This window comes from Nerophis lumbriciformis, linkage group LG09 (assembly GCF_033978685.3).
Source record: "Nerophis lumbriciformis linkage group LG09, RoL_Nlum_v2.1, whole genome shotgun sequence".
NCBI lineage: Eukaryota > Metazoa > Chordata > Actinopteri > Syngnathiformes > Syngnathidae > Nerophis > Nerophis lumbriciformis.
Genome location: NC_084556.2, coordinates 17,979,668 through 18,000,157, shown reverse-complemented (window position 1 = coordinate 18,000,157; position 20,490 = coordinate 17,979,668). Strand labels below are relative to the sequence as shown.

The 20,490-nt window shown below is 38.3% G+C and overlaps 1 protein-coding gene across 5 annotated transcripts in view; it reads right to left on the bottom strand.

Moving 5' to 3' along the window:
• The window catches only part of LOC133607625 (uncharacterized), a 48,429-nt gene extending 28,221 nt beyond the window's left edge, over nt 1-20,208 (bottom strand). Inside the window, exons 1-6 of one of the 5 annotated variants that reach the window (XM_061962441.2) lie at nt 19,623-20,208; nt 19,386-19,515; nt 18,646-19,098; nt 5,276-5,423; nt 5,072-5,171; nt 2,436-2,477 (exon numbers count right to left, since the gene is read on the bottom strand). In XM_061962441.2, coding sequence (XP_061818425.1) covers nt 2,436-2,477; nt 5,072-5,171; nt 5,276-5,423; nt 18,646-18,832 — 477 coding nt within the window. In that variant the 5' untranslated portion in view covers nt 18,833-19,098; nt 19,386-19,515; nt 19,623-20,208. The other 4 variants (XM_061962440.2, XM_061962439.1, XM_061962442.1 and 1 more) reach the window with 4 other exon arrangements.
• Between the last annotated feature and the right edge of the window lie 282 nt (nt 20,209-20,490).

The following is a 20,490-nucleotide window of genomic DNA, read 5'->3' as shown; positions in this document are numbered from 1 at the left end:
TTAGAATGCATTAAATTAAAAAAACAAGTGTGCTTGTCTAACATAAGGATTGTGAATGATGGGCAAAATGAAAAAAAAAAAAAAAAAAAAAAGCACAGTTCCCCTTAAAGTAACAAAGTAAAAATCTTTTATCATCCAACCGATTTCAGACACTTTTCTAAATAAATGTTTTATCAAAATCCTCCCATAACTTTTTGAGTTATGCTGCTAACTAAATTACTAAACTTAAAAACCCAGACAAACACATGACCTATTGGCAGAGGTAATTAATAAAAGAATTACAAATCCGTTGTATTTAGGATTTGCCTGAAGCAGTAGGATAGGGGTAAGATTAAATAAGCTCTGCTTCTTCCTACTCCTTTTCCGTACTTGTTGAAATGTGAAACTGTAAATATGTGATGTACTACATTGTAATTAAGTGTATGCATGATCGAAATAAACTAATACCATATCTACAGTAATTTGAACTACTGCGCTTAATTTCTTTTCAACTTGTCTGCCATTATAGTATTTTACTTGTTTTAGTCATTTTTTATTGATTACTTTTGATTTGCTTTTATTGTGGTTTATTTTAATTACTTTTTAAATCCTAATTTCAGTGTAGGTGTTTTTTCTTTTCAACTGTATCTTGTTGTCTTTCTTAGCCTGTGCCTTTTATTATTTATTCTATACAGCACTTTGGTCCACTGTTTTTTAAAGTGCTCTACAAATAAAGTTGGATTGGATTGGCTTTAAGAATAAGAAGTGAGCCTCTTTTTTCGCTCCTTTAAACACAATGTCTTCATTATGGGCAGTTTTAGTTTACTTTTATTTAATATAGCACATTATATTGTAGTTAACATCTATTTTCACTTGCATGGGAATTAAGAATACGCACCTTTAACAAGCATCAATTTCCACTCTCTTAAACCTAGCGTAATTTCATTTTATCAACCTATTTAAAACCTAGACTAAATCCTATATATTTAATTATGTTCATACCGTTGTTCTTGTGGAGCTTTTTGGGCGAAATCTGGGACCTCGGATTTTAAATTTTGTGCCGTCTCATGTGTGCTGGTATGACAATAAAGTTCCTTGAATTTAAAAAAAACAACTTTTTTTAAGTTTGTATTTTTTACAAAAAAGTGCCGCCATGCTAGTCACCGCCGTTGTGTCCTTGGGCAAGACACTTTACCCACCTGCTCCAAGTGCCACCCAAACTGGTCTAAAGGTAGCTTAAGGATGTTGATAATGGGTTTCACTATGTAAAGCACTTTGAGTCACTAGAGAAAAAGTGCTATGTAAATATAATTCACTTCACTTTTTTTTCTATATTTTCTTTTTACACTTGTATTGCACTTAAGAATGTAAAAATGGTACTGAAAACATTACATTGAAATGTTTTATGATAGCCCCCAGCTTGACCCTGAAACAGATTACCGTATTTTTCGGAGTATAAATCGCACCGGAGTATAAGTCGCACCTGCCGAAAATGCATAATAAAGAAGGAAAAAAACATATATAAATCGCACTGGAGCTCGGCCAAACTATGAAAAAAACTGCGACTTATAGTCCGAAAAATAGGGTATTTCAATTTCCATTTTTTTCAGAGAAACATGTTGTTTTTTTTTAAATTTGAACAAATCGGGATGGATTGTATTTGATCTTAACAGTTCCTCTTGTATTAGTAGAGCATCTGTGGGTCTTTTGTGTCCACGGCAGGCGGGTTGCTAAGAAATGTGCTGCAGTGGAAAGGAACAAATGAGTGAGTTTGCTTCTGTGGCAAAAAAGCCTGAGAACAGCCGAAAGCTGCTGGACTCGCCCAAAACCTCTGGAGACGTTCCCGCAATCCCATCCATCTGCGAATGACACGTCCCTCTAATTCCCTGATCAAGTTTATCAACCATCTGTTCTCGGGCGGCCTACATATTCCACCTCGCCGCTTGCAATTCAACTTCTTTTGGCTCCATTTGTGTCACCTGCACTCACATGCATGCATACAAGCTTTTTAAATATGAGGGTGTGATGTGTGAGAGTGCAGCAAGCCAGACTTTCATTGGGGTGCAGTTGAGTTCATCTGTGTGGACATGAGCTACTGAGGCTCTTGTTAGAACTCAGGCAAAGGAATGTTGGGAGAAACGTGATACGGAAAGAGGTGGCGAGTGAGGGGACACCAGCTTCCTGTTACTCATTAGCAAGTGGGAATGACCTAAAAAAAACTATTCCAAGCATATACAAATAAAATGTAACTGTTCTAGTTTAAAAGCTTATATTTGTGCATATTTCATCAAAAAGATGACTTTAAAGCACCTCCTGAGCAGGTGAGGATACTGATGAATGCTCACTCACTGACACCTGTGGGTGCAACGAAGACATTACAGGAAGGGTGAGTGGGCAGCTGTGACGCAATCTAAGCACTGGGCTGGTAATGACGTCACGTCAACGCGTAAACTCACCGGCAGGGGGAGTAAAGTGCTCTTCTCCTCACATTTCCCCTGCTGGGAAGACACAAGTTTGTTAAGTGTTTGGAAAAAGTTGGAAAATGAATACATTTAATCATAAATATTTACTGATAGTTTGTTCACGGTCCTGTGGTTAGCAATTTTCTAAGGAAATGTGATAGTAAAGTTAAGAGTTTGAATCAATCTATTCAGTTATAATGAACAAATGCAATACATTTAGTGTCGTGCATGCACAACTAGTTTTTTCCTATGGTGATATTTATTTTCATTTGTTGACGAGAAATGTTTACAAAATTGGGTAGCAGGTTGTTGATTGCTTTGTGCATGATTTCCGATTTCTACTGTATGTACCAGATTAGAAAATTATAATATAAGTGACTTTAAAAAAAAGGGTTTGTGTCCAGCATTATCATTATTTTACCAGCCCTTTTTTGTAGTGCAGTTACTGAGTGAAGTCTACTTTTATAGTTACTTCCCCATATCACTACACAATAGTTTAGATACGGTTAGACCAGTGAAAAGTATGGAGTTTCTTGTCACTATTACCATTGGTATGTCTGTCAGTTAGTTACCAAAATGATGTTATGGACAGATTTTCATAAAACTTTCAGGAAATATCCTAAATGCTATAAGAAACAACTGATTAGATTTTGAGCCTGATCCAGGTCATTTTTACGCTTTTCCGTGAATGCTTGAGGCCCCGCAGAGACAAAGATAGTCGAGACAGACAAGAGTTGTTACTCTGTTTCTTTCATTAATCCATAGAGAACTCAAAATGTTATGGGCATATTTTCATCTACCTTTCTGGAAATATCAGAAAAGGGATAAGCAACAACTGATTACATTTTGGGTGTGATCCGGATCACCTTCTTATTCAGAATTTCTTTCACTCTGGGGAGGTAGGGCCTGGCACAGGTCTGCGCTCTCGGAGTGCTTTTTTAGTTTTGTTAATTTGAGCTTTCAAGCTCATTCTATTACCGGTACTATAATCCCTAAAATGTGTCTGAATGTACCCTGTAAATATTGTATTTATGTTCTATTACCAAATAATAAAATTTTTTTTTTTTTTGCTCAGGTTTAAATAAAGTCTGTTTTCACCACACCAACTTTTTACCGGAATTTGTTTTTTAATTTCCACTATGATTGGCCCTTTGCATTTTCCCGGGAACAAAATGCAGTATTGTCATTTGCAAATTATATTAAAAAAAGTATTTTCTGACCTTAATATTTTGGATATGCAGTTTTGGTCCCAGTATTGACCGCCGGGGTATACACTATAATATATCAAGACATCAAGATGTGTCTTCTTTGAGCGTCACCTTTTCAGTAAATAGCTTTTAACTAAGTTTTAAAACAACCCCCCGAGGCCAAAGGTTTAAATATGTTAATTTAGATGATTATTATGATTAATTGTATCAAATGCTGTTGTCAGGTTCATTGATACTCCTGCTGCACACTGTTTGCTATGTATAACATTGGTAATTTATTCAGTTATTTCAAGCATTAGTGAAATAATTACAAATACAAACTATAACAAGTCATTATCAAAATAAGTTAGATTAACATCAAATAATATAAATACAAATATCAAAATAAAACAATAATAAATCACTATAATTTTACTACAGATAAATGCAACTATTAAAACTATTAATAAAACTACTAGTACAAATATCGGCAGTAGGTAATATTGCACTAAAATAAATTATACAAAATTATTCGTAACACTATTGTACTACTACTGTACTGTTCTACTAATACTATTACTAAAATCTACTAGTATAATTATTATGAACAAAAGAATAGTAAGATATAACAATTACATGAACAATATTTTTTTTAAAAACAATATCCTATTACCATTTTTATCAATCAAACTAACGTTAGAATACTATACTATTGTTGTTATTGTCATTACTAGCAGTTGTTTGAGTAATGTTGTTCTAAAGATTAATTTTCTAAAAAGCAACTCTGACTGTCCAGCGTAGTCAAATTCCCAACAAAGCGTGCACACCATGCTTGGCTGTGTTCAAAGGTTGCTATGACAACAGAGAATATACCTTTCCCCCCCAGATATGGTGAAAAAGGATGTACCTCCCATCCGTCCATCCATTTTCTACCGCTTATCCCTCTCAGGTTCACGGGCGGTGCTGGAGCCTATCCCAGCTGCACTTGGGCGGAAGGTGGGGTACTACCTGTACAAGTTGCCACCTCATTACAGGGCAAACACAGATAGACAAACAACATTCACACTCTAGGGTCAATTTAGTGTTGCCAATCAACCTATCCCCAGGTGCATGTCTTTGGAGATGTGAGGAAGCCGGAGTACTCGGAGGGAACCTCTCAACCAAAGAGTCTAAAATCAGCAGTTACACAAAACACGCGTCCTAAAATATCTCAAGGCCATGCACTTATTTGAATTTAAAATACCGCCTTTACGTCGGTATGGGTGTTTTGAACTTGTGGCAGAGTATGGTCAAACCCAAATATACACTTTGCACATTAGGTCAGATAGTCTTATATTTGGATTGAGATGTTATATTGAGAGCATGAGGACATGAGGTTACAAAAAGGCCAGTGCGTATTGAGATACTGTACTTGGATCTGTCTAGATTCCATTCTTTGCCTACCTTTAAATTAAGAGATATTCCAGCGTGTGTCTGAGGAGGGACGTTTTCTCTCTCAGTCGAGACTTCTGCGTTTATTCTGCTCTTCAAAATTGTTTGGTTTCTGCAGCAAATGAATAAAAAAAGTGTTATGAAGCCTGCATTTAGTGAAAGTCTATGAAATGCATTTTGCAGTATATTTGCGTATATTGTGTAACGTGATATTACATTGTGTTGTATTGTGCACTGGGAGCCTTCTTTTCTCCTAGTCCTGAGCAGATGAATTTGGAAGTCAGCTCGTCCACTTCCCCGATTACAATGACAGCCACGTCATCTCCATCGCGGCCAGGCAGCCAGCTCACATTCTTGCTGTTGGCTGCCAGGAAAAGACACCATTAAGTAAGAATTAGGTAACAATGACACACAACATGTTTATTGTACAAACCCCGTTTCTATATGAGTTGGGAAATTATGTTAGATGTAAATATAAACGGAATACAATGATTTGCAAATCCTTTTCAACCCATATTCAATTGAATGCACTACAAAGACAAGATATTTGATGTTCAAACTCGTAAACGTTTTCTTTTTTTGCAAATAATAATTAACTTAGAATTTCATGGCTGCAACATGTGCCAAAGTAGTTGGGAAAGGGCATGTTCACTGTGTTACATCACCTTTTCTTTTAACAACACTCAATAAACGATTGGGAACTGAGGAAACTAATTGTTGAAGCTTTGAAAGTGGAATTATTTCCCCTTCTTGTTTTATGTAGAGCTTCATTTGTTCAACAGACCGGGGTCTCCGCTGTCGTATTTTACGCTTCATAATGCGCCACACATTTTCGATGGGAGACAGGTCTGGACTGCAGGCGAGCCAAGAAAGTACCCGCACTCTTTTTTTACGAAGCCACGCTGTTGTAACACGTGCTGAATGTGGCTTGGCATTGTCTTGCTGAAATAAGCAGGGGCGTCCATGAAAAAGACGGCGCTTAGATGGCAGCATATGTTGTTCCAAAACCTGTATGTACCTTTCAGCATTAATGGTGCCTTCACAGATGTGTAAGTTACCCATGCCTTGGGCACTAATGCACCCCCATACCATCACAGATGCTGGCTTTTGAACTTTGCGTCGATAACAGTCTGGATGGTTTGCTTCCCCTTTGGTCCGGATGACACGATGTCGAATATTTCCAAAAACAATTTGAAATGTGGACTCGTCAGACCACAGAACACTTTTCCACTTTGCATGAGCCCATCTTAGATGATCTCGGGTCCAGAGAAGCCGGGGGCGTTTCTGGATGTTGTTGATAAATGGCTTTCGCTTTGCATAGTAGAGCTTTAACTTGCACTTACAGATGTAGTGACAAACTGTATTTAGTGACAGTGGTTTTCTGAAGTGTTCCTGAGCCCATGTGGTGATATCCTTTAGAGATTGACGTCGGTTTTTGATACAGTGCCGTCTGAGGGATCGAAGGTCACGGTCATTCAATGTTGGTTTCCGGCCATGCCGCTTACGTGGAGTGATTTCTCCAGATTCTCTGAACCTTTTGATGATATTATGGACTGTAGATGTAGAAATCCCTAAATTTCTTGCAATTGCACTTTGAGAAACGTTGTTCTTAAACTGTTTGACTATTTGCTCACACAGCTGTGGACAAAGGGGTGTACCTCGCCCCATTCTTTCTTGTGAAAGACTGAGCATTTTTTGGGAAGTTGTTTTTATACCCAATCATGGCACCCACCTGTTCCCAATTAGCCTGCACACCTGTGGGATGTTCCAAATAAGTGTTTGATGAGCATTCCTCAACTTTATCAGTATTTATTGCCACCTTTCCCAACTTCTTTGTCACGTGTTGCTGGCATCAAATTCTAAAGTTAATGATTATTTGCAAAAATAAAATGTTTATCAGTTTGAACATAAAAATATGTTGTCTTTGTAGCATATTCAACTGAATATGGGTTGAAAATGATTTGCAAATCATTGTATTCCGTTTATATTTACATCTTACACAATTTCCCAACTCGTATGGAAACGGGGTTTGTAGTTATACAACTCCATGTTTATTGTAGTTATAGAACTCCACTACATCATATTGAGAAATGTTGTTTTAGCTAACCAAAATATTAATTGGGAATTATTGTTTTTGTGACTTTCATTTTTGATTAAAAGCTTTTGCTATGGATCTTATTAGATGATACATACAAGTATGTTTTAAGTCTAGGCCTAATGGCAAGTCATACAGTCAGACAATAAATATAATTATATATAATTAAATTATATATAGTGACTCATTATGTAATATGATGTACTTTAGATTGCAAAAAAATTGACAATGTATTGGTACGTCATTTATTTTGCGCATTTGTACAATCTGTCGCAAGAAGTCAATATCATGCTTTGTGTTTCTTATTATGTCTAATAACATTAATTTCTGAATTCATTTGATCCATCCCACTGTGCAGTCTGTATTTATTTTTAGTAAACCCCCCTTAATCGCTGGTAATTGGTTCTGGGCTTGACTGATTTATCAATTTATCAACCATAAATCAAATATTTGTATAGCTACAGCATACAATACCTGTTAACAGCTTTCTAAATAGGGTTTTAACAGTATGTGAGGCCTATAGACATTAAAAAAACCCACAGAGTCACTTTTACACTTATTTTATTCAATATAGTAATGCTGGCTGAGGCTGAACCAATCGGTGGCCGCTTTTAGCAGCCACTACTATTGTAATTCTCTGCTTAGGCTGCTGCCTCCACGACCTGACCTCGGATAAGCGGAAGAAGATGGATGGTTGGCTGAATACTATTGTAATATTGCTATTTTTAGTTCATTTAGCCATTTTTATGCTTGAAAATGCGTAATTCAGGCCAAAAATATGTTAAATATGCTTTAAAAAATAAAATAACCCCCAACCTTTTCAAATAATATGCAATAGACTGGAGCCCCACAAACGTCAATGTTTTTCAAACATTTTTCCTATATGCATATCATAATATTTTCCACACTTAATTATATTTTAATATTATATCATTATTCTGTTACATTTTCGCCTACCCTCAGAAAATGGTAATATAGTACATGACTTAAAACACTGGAAGAGAACAACCAGGAATTGCTGAGACATTAATCAAATAAGATCTGCTTCATTTTGGACTTGATGAGTTGTGCAAATTTGAATATGTGATGTGATGTATTGATTTGTGGCACCCCGCCACGAATAAAATGGGCCCTGTCTGTTCCCCCCACTCAGAAACACATTATAATGTCTGTAAACGCACAGGAGCTTGTCGTTACAACTCCACAGAGCATATGGCATTGTAACTCTGCTTCTTAACAGACCACATATGCACCTGGTCTGCCAGAGAATAAAATTACTCAGCAGGAGGGATCAGTGTTGCCAATTTAGGGATTTTGTCGTTAAGATTAAGCAAACATTCAGACCCCTAGTCTTTTTCAAAAAAGTGACCAGCGATAAATCTTTCGAGTTTTTCTGGTCCTACTGGAGACTAACTAGAACCGTGTCCTGCTGAAGGCCTCTCACAGTCATTCATTTATATTTCTAAACATGTGTTTTATTTTTCCTGTGTTTTGCTTACATTGTGTCTCTACCACAGTGATGATAAAACTTACATGCATGCCAATTGTACAAATTAGACGACGACGTCCATGTAATCCCAACATACTTCTTTGTTCACTTATAAATTGCATCATCTGATTTAGAACTTTAAAAAAAACATTTACCGGTACTCATTTGATTCCCATCATTAACAGAGATAAATAGCTGAACTTCCTGTTAGCGTCCAAACATTGTCTGTCTCACTGCTGCAGTCAGCGTCATTAGTCGTGAGTGACATGAACTTGTGACAGCTGCAGCTGACGCAGGTTGACGGGGTTAAGTGTTGGTTTGTTTAAAATGAAGTACGTCATGGTGAACTGGTTTTGCCAGCCTGCCCTGTGGATCACATTCCAGGCAGGCATACCAGGAGTACTACAAAAACACAAAACTTGATAAACAAGACACCTATAACAGGCAGCTACAAAAGGGAAGTCTTATGCCATGTGTGGCCAGAAGCAAATGATGGCCCATGGTGGGAAAAACAATTTACCAACACGGGAACTTTCTGAGAAGATCGAGAACGCCATTCCGCAAGACGGCTTGTCTTCCCAGTATTGGTTTTGTGTTTAATACAGAGTAGCGGCAAAATGAACATCCACAAAAAGTCCTTGCTCTATTGGCAAAGTAAACATCTATAAAAAGTCCTTTAAGAGCTGTTTTTTGCTGCTGTGTGGGGCAGTGGATTTCTCAGTACTCAAGTTGCCAAGGAAACAGCACGGTCACCATGACTATGGCAGTGGTTCTCAATTTTATGCATATGATTAACTCAGCATTATTTAGTCCGCTGACAAACACACAAGTATGAATGCACCCTCACTTTCATCACTGTATTTAGGCATGGGCCGATACATTTTTCTGGACGATATATTGGTCCACAAATGATTGCCGATAAACCACATCAAAACTTTATTTATATATATCACTTTTCATGCACAGGCAAGTGGCAAACACAAAGTGCTGTACAAAACAAAACAAATAACAATAGAAGAGACATGTCATGGCATTGGAGATTAACTAAAATTAACGCCATTTAAAATATATGTAAAAATGTAAATATAAATATTAGAAATATTAATGATTAAGATTAAAAAAACACCACAATAACATAATAAAACAAACAGATGATTAGTAAAAGCTTGATTAAAAAGGTGTCTTTAGCCTTTTTTGAAAAATGTTAACGCTCTCTGCAGTCCTGAGGCTCTCTGGCAAGCTGTTCCACAGGTGGGGACCATAGTGGCTAAATGCCACCTCACAGTGGGTTTTTGTTCTGGTATTTGGTAAAGCTAAAAGGCCAGTGCCAGAGGACCTCAGGATCCGAGAGGGTTGATACCGTAAAAGCAGGTCGAATAGATAAGAAGGCGCCAGGCCATTAAGACATTTAAAATGCAATACACTTTTATTTTTCATCACCATTTTTACTACAGTAAATGGAAGGTTAAAAACTTGTAATCATCCTAAATAAGCAAAAATAAATAAATAAAATTAACTCTCAATCTTTGTTAGCAAACATTGCACTCCAATACATTCTTAACAACTTGAAGTGCAGTTTTTCCCCAGAAGGAAAAAGTGGGTCTGTTTTTGTTGTCTTTTTTGTTGCCATCACTTTCCAACAAATTCAGCATAACGGTGATGGGCTCATGTTTCTCATTCTGTTTAAAGAAGAAATATTACTCCACATATTTTTTCCTCCTAATTCTGGTTACCTTGCGGCCTCTTACTAGCGAGTAGCGAGCATTTGTCCGTGCGTCCTGTTTGTGTAAGCGAGCAGTCCCGCCTCCTTTGAAAGCGAATACAACAAACACACAGGGACAAGGCAATGTGTCGATGACGCAAAGTTATCGAGTTCATTTTAATTTATCGTTCGGGCTTAAACTATAGATATATTTTAGTGCTGAAGTACTTTCTAATACCCCCGGGGGCTCTCTTACCCCCATTTGAGAACCAGTGCTTTAGGGTTTTAGTGATTGTTCCCCTAGAATCCTGCCACAGGGCTACAAAAGCGTATGATTTAAAGCATTATGGAAACAAACGTGCTGGTTGTTGTTGTTTAACCCGTTTGATAGCAAATGCTGCAGGAGTGACACATATAATTAATGACATACACAGCATATTACTGTTTAGAAGAGAAATTGAAAGTACTATATATACAATTTGCATTAAATGTTGTATCAGATTACTTGTTTTTTAATATATGTTAAATCAGTTTTGAATAGTACCAAATCTCCAACCAATTTGCATGAAATGTTGTATCGGATTACTTGGCTTTTAATACATGTTAAATTCGTTTAGAATAGTACATATAACTTGAAAGACAGCCAGTGGCAAGAACCCATGACTTATTTCCTCAAAACGTTGAAGAGTGATGGGAACTAAGTTAGTAGCAAAAACCACACATCTGGTTTATTAACGCAAAATATAAGAACAAATATCCTGTGTGGAGGGATTAGTTTGACTTATTTTCAGTTAATTAATCATTATTATAGTACACCACAAAGCTGATTTCCATTAGTCGCCATCGTTAAGTGGCAAGACCCATAATTTAAACCCAATAAACTTTGTAGCGTGGAAATACGTTTTTAGCAAAAACTACAATGCTGCCTAGTTGACCAAATCTTTTGTGGAACATTTTTAGGTAGTAGTGGAAAACATACATAACCATTTTATACAAAACTTCGTAGATGGTTATTTTTAATTATTTATAGTTATTCATGATTATGCAACAGTTGATTCCTATTAGATGTTTTATAGGTTTAGTTTGTTAGTTAGTAGCAGAGGTGGGTAGAGTAGCCAGAAATTGTACTCAAGTAAGAGTACTGTTACTTTAGAGATTTATTACTCAAGTAAAAGTAAGGAGTAGTCACCCAAATATTTACTTAAGTAAAAGTAAAAAGTATGTTGTAAAAAAACTACTCAAGTACTGAGTAACTGATGAGTAACATACACACACATATCATATATATATATATATATATATATATATATATATATATATATATATATATATATATATATATACACACACACACACACACATATATATACATATATATATATATATACACACACACACATATATATATATATATATATACATACATTGATATATACAGTATATAATTTATATTTATTTGTTTTGCCGTTTTTGTTTACATGTTAATAGTGTTTTAATGAATATACATGCATGTTTAACACATATAGATTCCTTTCTTTCATGAAGACAAGAATATAAGTTGGTGTATTACCTGATTCTGATGACTTGCATTGATTGTAATCAGACAGTAGTGATGACAAACGTCCACGTTTTCAAATGGAGGAGAAAAAAAGTTCCTCCTTTTTAGTCTAATACCACATGAAAGTGGTTGGTTTTTGGCATCTTATATGTCCAGCTTCCATATTCGTTTTTATACACTTTACAAGAAATACATTGGCGGCAAACTCCGTAGCTTGCTAGCTTGTTTGCGCAGGCTTTCGGAGACTCTTATTTTGAAAGCGCAGGCGCGATGGAGCGGCACTTTTATTGTGAAGACAGGAACTGTGCAGTCGGTCTTTAGGCTTTTGACGGGGTGTACGGTTGAAATAAAAAATTGTCTTTTTTCCTTCACACTTTTGATTGATTGATTGGAACTTGTATTAGTAGATTGCACAGTACAGTACATATTCCGTACAATTGACCACTAAATGGTAACACCCCAATAAGTTTTTCAACTTGTTTAAGTCAGGTCATGTGACCCCTGGCTCTGTTTGATTGGTCCAACGTCACCAGTGACTGTATTTGTTGAAACGCAGGCACTATGAAGGTCTGTCTGACAGACCAAAACAAACAAAGCGTGCATTAACAGATCGATAAAAATTAGTAGCGAGTAGCGAGCTGAATGTAGATAAAAGTAGCGGAGTAAAAGTAGCGGAGTAAAAGTAGCGTTTCTTCTCTATAAATATACTCAAGTAAAAGTAAAAGTATGTTGCATTAAAACTACTCTTAGAAGTACAATTTATCCCAAAAGTTACTCAAGTAGATGTAACGGAGTAAATGTAGCGCGTTACTACCCACCTCTGGTTAGTAAATGATAAATAAATGATAAATGGGTTGTACTTGTATAGCGCTTTTCTACCTTCAAGGTACTCAAAGCGCTTTGACACTACTTCCACATTTACCCATTCACACACACATTCACACACTGATGGAGGGAGCTGCCATGCAAGGCGCTAACCAGCACCCATCAGGAGCAAGGGTGAAGTGTCTTGCTCAGGACACAACGGGCATGACGAGGTTGGTACTAGGTGGGGATTGAACCAGGGACCCTCGGGTCGCGCACGGCCACTCCCACTGCGCCACGCCGTCCCAAGTAAAAAAAAAAACCTGCTGGTAACTATGTTGCACTTAGTGGCAAAAAACTAATTCTACAAATCTTTGTAGTAAAGTTAGCAACAAAAACAATGCATACAAAATGTTGTAAATCATTTGTTATATCAAATAATTTTCAATAATAAGCTATTTACACACAACTTTCTTCAGGGTTACTTTACGTTATTTTAGTTAGTTAGAGAGCAAGGCTTTGAAGCAACACTACAAAAGCAATGTCCACTAAAGTTTGTATTTAGAGTAGGTATGTTTGACAGTTAAAATATCCATCTATCTATTTTCTACTGTTTGTCCCTCTCAGGAGGTGTGGGGGTGGCTGGAGCCTATCCCAGGTGCATTCGGGCGGAAGGCGGTGTACAACCTGGATAAGTCGTCCCCTCATCGCAGGGCCATAGTTAAAACAAAAATACAAAAAAAGTGTCACTAATGTACACAATACTCTGTAGATGGTAGTTGTAGTTACCGTATTTTTCGGATTATAAGTCGCAGTTTTTTTCATAGTTTGGCCTTGGGTGCGACATATACTCCGGAGCGACTTATGTGTGAAATTATTAACACCCATCCATCCATCCATCCATTTTCTACCGCTTATTCCCTTTGGGGTCGCGGGGGGCGCTGGAGCCTATCTCAGCTACAATCGGGCGGAAGGCGGTGTACACCCTGGACAAGTCGCCACCTCATCGCAGGGCCAACACAGATAGACTACAACATTCACACTCACATTCACACACTAGGGCCAATTTGGTGTTGCCAATAAACCTATCCCCAGGTGCATGTCTTTGCACATTACCGTAAAATATCAAATAATATTATTTATCTTATTCGCGTAAGAGACGAAGCAAACGTCAGCAATCGTCACTCACACGTCAACCAATAAGAATTTGGCGGGGGATGGTCATGGCGGAAGTGCATTGTGGGTCATGGGATGCTAACTGCTATATGCTATATGCTACTGTCATAGTTATTAAAATGGATCACATCAACATTGGCGGTAACTTATAAAAACTGAGAAGGACTGAACAAAAATGGCACCGAAAAGGAAATCATATACTGCAGATTACAAGCTGGACGTAGTGAAATATGCAGCAGTGAACGGCAATCGTGCAGCAGAAAGAAAGGACATACCAGAGGCGACACCGGGGAGGAAGATTTCATCGGATTTAGCGATCGGGAGTGACAGATTGTTTGGTAAACGTATAGCATGTTCTATATGTTATAGTTATTTGAATGACTCTTGCCATGATGTGTTGCGTTAACATACCAGGCACGTTCTCAGTTGGTTATTTATGCGTCATATAACGTACACTTATTCAGCCTGTTGTTCACTATTCTTTATTTATTTTAAATTGCCTTTCAAATGTCTACTCTTGGTGTTGGATTTTATCAAATAAATTTCCCCAAAAAATGCGACTTATACTCCAGTGTGACGTATTTATGTTGTTTTCCTTCTTTATTGTGCATTTTCGGCCGGTGCGACGTATACTCCGGAGCGACTTATAGTCCAAAAAATACGGTACTTTTATGGAGTTAGCCGGCTATAGCAGGAATAGAGTTAGTTCTTCTTACATTATTTAAATCATAACCCATTCTAACAAATGTTAGTGGCCAAAAAAACGTTATATTGTGTGAGTAAATCTGTAGAGGTGCTGATGGAGGAAATTATTTTCATTTTTGTCTGTTTGGCAGCAGCACACCATTGTCTGTACTCAGTACCATACTCCAGTGACGTGCGGTGAGATTCATGGCTGGTGAGGCACTGACTTCATCACAGTCAGATTTACAAACATATGAACTCTAAAGAGTATCTTATTCACCATTTGATTGGCAGCAGTTAACGGGTTATGTTTAAAAGCTCATACCAGCATTCTTCCCTGCTTGGCAGTCAGCATCAAGGGTTGGAATTGGGGGTTAAATCACCAAAAATTATTCCCGGGCGCAGTGCCGCTGCTGCCCACTGCTCCCCTCACCTCCCAGGGGGTGATCAAGGGGATGGGTCAAATGCAGAGGACAAATTTCACCACACCTAGTGTGTGTGTGACAATCATTGGTACTTTAACTTAACTTTAACTTTACACATACAAACTGTAGCACACAAAAAGCACATTTAATTAAAAAAAAAACGTTATTATGGTCTTACCTTTACTTATAAATGAAGTCCATGTGCAGCTCCTTTTGAACAAAAGCATCGATAACTTGTTTATAGAAGTCTTCCTTATCTTTCTTCAGTTTTAAAAGTCTCTCTGTCTCGATGGAGATCTTCCTTTAAGTATTACCTCCTGCTTCGATTGAAAGTCCAGTTTAGAAAACTGTTTTATTTTAGATATGTAATCCTCCATGTTAAACGTCCAGGCAAGAGGAAAAAATAAACGATCGCTAACTGTTGCTGCTTGTTATCACTTATTCTGCAGCCGAGTAGTCGCAAGAATGATCTCTGGGATCACTAGCGCCCTCTACCACCATGAGGCGGGATTACTGCGAGCCTCAGCCAGTGCGTCTTCGCAGCCGTTTTATGATTGCTCAGCACAAGAAATACATTACACACATACAGTTGTTGACAAAATACACTGTACATTATATACCTCAGCTAACTAAACTATGGAAATGTATAATATAATTCATATAGCAATACGGTCTCACTGCACAGCAGGCCAGCAGTTAGCCGAGTCATTGCGCAATCCATTGCGAGACTCAACTCAGTGACGTGCCTCAACTGGCTGGTGACTTCTCAGTCTCTTCTCAGTATTTGAACGGCAAATGTGAAAATTCAGCGATTTTGAATAAAAATAATCTAAAACAGGTGAAGTTAAATGGAAAATAACTTTATAGTATAATCACTGGATACATATAACAATTTAATTTTTTTTCTTTTTACATTTTTTTTCTTTCCATGATGGCACGTGAGGCCCGCCTCACCTGCCTCCCCTGACTGCACGTCACTGCCATACTCCATGAACCAGGAAATAGCTTGCTAAGCTAACAGACAAAGTACATCTTCCTCAAAATATTTAGTCGCTGAAAACATCACGGCTTGTGGATCATGTGGCAAAGACACAAAGACCAACATGGTGCGCATAGAGTAACGTAGAGAGTACTCACACAAGTCCCATGACCACCATGGCCCATTGAAGTTTTATTCTGTGCACAAAAACCACACACCCCTGCAAAGCCACACATTCAAGATTGTACTTTTTTGTGTGTGTTTCAAACACATACATTTCCTGCTTGCTTCCTGCTCAGCCCCTTACTAATTGTTTCAGGGCTTGACTCACTTCCTGTTTTAGGGTTTGCAAAAACTTGTGATATCAGCACTGCTAAAAGGGACATCAGTCAATAAAGAGCAACAGAAAGAAGTTTGTTCTTCCTCACTGCAGCGCAGCTGATAGGAAGTGCTTTGTATTTAGCCCCTAAGAGACAGCTCATATTGCTGTATCAGTCAGCCACGGGTCATGCACAACTTCAACATTTGAACCAGATGCATTGTGGGTGAAAATCTACACTGTATACTATGTAAGTTTCCCAGCACTGAGCAGGGAGGAAATGCAGAAAGGTGAGATTCTGCAGTGTGTCAAACCAGTTTGGCACATGGCCTTCTGCTTCCAACACAGAGGCTTTTACCCTAAAGAAAACAATTCCGAGTGATATCATTCACTAATGATTGCACGGTTTTCCCCCTACTTTGTGTCATCATTCGCCATGACTTGTATAAATTGGCAACATGTGACTGGGGGAAATAACATTAAGAAAGCCTGGAAGAAAAACATGCACATTTTGTCCTATTGATGTTCAAATCATCTGCGATCAACATGTTGACCAGCCATGCCATGAAGATCCTATACAAATATGACAACACTGTCAAGGGTTTTAGAATGATGTGATTTTGCCCAGCCAATTTTGCAAATGCACAAATTCTAAATACAATTTTTCCATTGACTTTAATTTATTAGATTTTTGTTTTAATAACATCCATCCATCCATTTTCTACCGCTTCTTCTCTTTGGGATCGCGGGGGGCGCTACAATCGGGCGGAAGGCGGGGTACACCCTGGACAAGTCGCCACCTCATCGCAGGGCCAACACAGATAGACAGTAAGTAATATATTACTTTTTACTCTTTCCAGCCATGTTTTACCAAGTCATGCTTACTTGTTGTCCATTTCACATTGTATGTACATTTTACATTACAACTATGGAGATTAATAAAGCAAATCCTAAACATGTTATGTTGTTATGGGATACATTCTCAGTGGGCTAGAAAATAAAATGTAAAACACTTCCAATAAAAAACACTCCAATTCTAACCTACACTTGACATATCACCACAATCCAGCCACATCGCTGAAAGTCCACTTTAGGATTTTGCCCTTTTTTTAATGTTGTTTTTACTACCCTATCTCCATAGGCTGACACAAGTGTCCTTCCCCCATTCACTTTGTTTTGATGACAATCAAGGACTCACAAACAAGAGTTGACTACCCTTACTTTGTTTGAGTAGATAAGATAGATATCGACAGCCTTGGATAATTTGAAAAATGAAGTAATGTTTTTAGCAGATGATAGCTAATATAAAGTTTATGTTTGCTGATCTAATTGATGCATGCAGGTCAAAACAAGGCTACTTATTGTAACTAACCATTAAACGACAGGATGATGCTGATTTTAAAGGAAAATAATGCGATGCAAGCTATAGTAAAAATAATTTAGCAAACAAGTATCATATCCGGACACAGCACTTTAGTAGATACTTATTTGAGTAGCGATACTTTTGACGACGCTATTAATGACATTAAGAACCCTTCACGAATATAACACTACTATCCTGTATAAACACTTTGTTTTAAACTTCTCATCCTTTCCAGCGTGGCCACGTCTCAAACGGCCCAACCTCATGTAATAGGGAGCAGCTGGAGGGTGTCAAGCTCAACTAAGTTTGTCTTTGAGGAAACTATAAACTGTCCAAATGAACTGAGGGATAAACATTGTGCTGTGTTGGCAAACAGCTGCATCGGGGGACGGCGGCCCTGAGTTCTGTTCGTTAAATCTGTCATGGCTGATGCAGGCTTCTATTACGTGATTCAGAACAACTTTGTAAATATTGCCATGAGAACTAAGTGGGTCATAAACTTCACACTCAGAGTTTTGAGGTTACTCGTTGGAGTCCAGGGTAGGATTTAGCAGTTTTACGTACACTTTGTATTGTACAGTCCATCTTGCCTCGGTTGATTTTCTTGTTTTTAGTACAACCTCACGTGTGTGACTATGGTTATTTGAGTTATTTTGGAGTTGGCCACTTGACAGCAGTGTCGGCTTACCCTCCCCCCTCTCTCTTTGCAACCAAACTGCCTCTAATGCTTTGATTGAAAGATGTTGAGCTTTTTTCCACCAACAAGAAGGTGGTGTCCTCACATTATACTGTTGCCTTATTTACGTTTCCCAAAACAGAGTCACCACTGCACCGAAATCGCCTACAAATGTCAAATAACGTCAGGTTTTACTTCACCGATTTACACCATTTAAAGACTTGTATGCAGTATGAAGTCGGCACTTTTGATGCTACGAAGTCGTGGACTACTGAAAGTTAGACAGCTTTGAAGCAAAAGACAATTGAGTGGTTACCTTTTTTTGGCTTTGTTCGCTTATACTCTGCATCCCCGCCTTCCTTCTCCAGTTTCTCCTCGCGTTCGTTCCAGCGTCGCACCTGCTCCTGGCGCATCTTTAGAAACAGGGTCTTTTTCTGGTCGTCATTGAGAGCCTCCAGCACATCGGGCTCGATGTACATGTCGTTCAGGATCTGCTGCAGCATGGTGATGGCAGCGCGGAGCGACTCGGACAGTGGACCAGGCTGAGGAGGTGCAGTGAGGTAGTTTCTCCTTCCAGACAGTGGACTTATAGTTTCACGCTCTCATATCATCGTCTTTAATGTGCCAAAATCCTCTTGAAGGATGCTCCTTTGGATCACAAATTAAGTCCAGTGCTCATCCTCGTACTTGAGAAGACAGGCTGATTCTTCTTTGCTGACGGCTTCTCCCACGCGCTGAGACATCAGTTTCCTGTCATCATCGGCAGCGTCTATATACGGAAAAAAACAGACAAGCATTCTTGACGTAATTCATTCCTGTCACTTGTCAGCTTGAGCCTGCCAGAGCCTACATCCTAACTGCCCAGAAGGGGAGGAGATTCTTAAGGAATGGGACTGTTTCTGTCATCATCTTTAAGAGAAAAATAAAATCCCACCCCTAACCGATCCCTCCTCCTATTTCTTCCCCAAACCCTGACTCCATTCACTTTCACAATAACCCCGTTCTTTTTTAAATCAAGTTTCAACTTGCAAGAAGTAGACAAAGAGGGGCACTTACTTTTAAGAAGAGCACTAAAATGGACACCCCCCAAAATCACAGCATGGAGGCAAACAATGGCTTCCACACAGCCAACAACACACTTGGAGGGAAAGGAAGCTCAAGATTGGAAACCAGTGAAGTCCTGATGCTGTTGAGTTATTAACCGGTTAAGTGTGCAAACATGGGAATCTAAGAACGGGGGGGAAAGTGGTAGAAAGAAAGAGCAAAAAGAGGAGTTTGCAAGAGGGTACTCACAGCAGGATGTAGACAGCTGCTCCACACCAGAGTATGCTAAGTAAGCTGAGAGCCTCCTTGTCTTTGTGTGTGTGTGTGTGTGACTGCGCTGATGACATCACAGCATTCCATGATGTTCCCTCCCCTCATCACTTTGAAGCCGCCTTTCTTGCCGGAGACTCTCTTTCTTTGTTACGGTCTACTTGACGCTGTCTTTGAAGATGTCTCTTAAGAAGTGTTCTTTCCCACAGATATTATAATATAATACATGAAAGTGGATACATTTCAAAGACGAAAACCTAACCTAAAATTTTGAAACCAAAACTTTCCCATGAAGGATTTCATTACTGGTAGAAGGTTGCTAGTAGTCTTTTTTTTTTCGGCTTTAAAAAAATCAAGAATACATACAATGTTTTTACAACCTCGCCCCACCCATAGTGGCTGAGCATATCCCTCCCCTGTCTCAGTCCTTGTCGTCATGGCCGCGGTTAGCTCTCAAGGTCCGCAGACTGCCTCTTTTTTCCTCACCGATTTAAATTAATGTGTTTATTTTTCCATTATTAAACATTCTGTTATAAAATGTGCTAACAACGCGATACAGCGAATATATGTACCGTATACAGGCCGACGTGTTTTGATTCACTTCCGCATTGCGAATCTCGAGTAGAGATACGGTGGCCCTGAAAGGACAGAAGGCATCGTGTTGGAAAATGCCCCATGATAAAATGTAAAAATGTATTATTGAAAACGTTATCATTATACAAAATCCCACTGAAATGCCCAAGAGGGTTAGTCATTATTGGATTTTTTATATTTTTAGCATGTCTGAAATGGTCATATCGAGGTTGTATGTAACAACAAGCGCCATTTTTGCTACCAAGGACGTGTC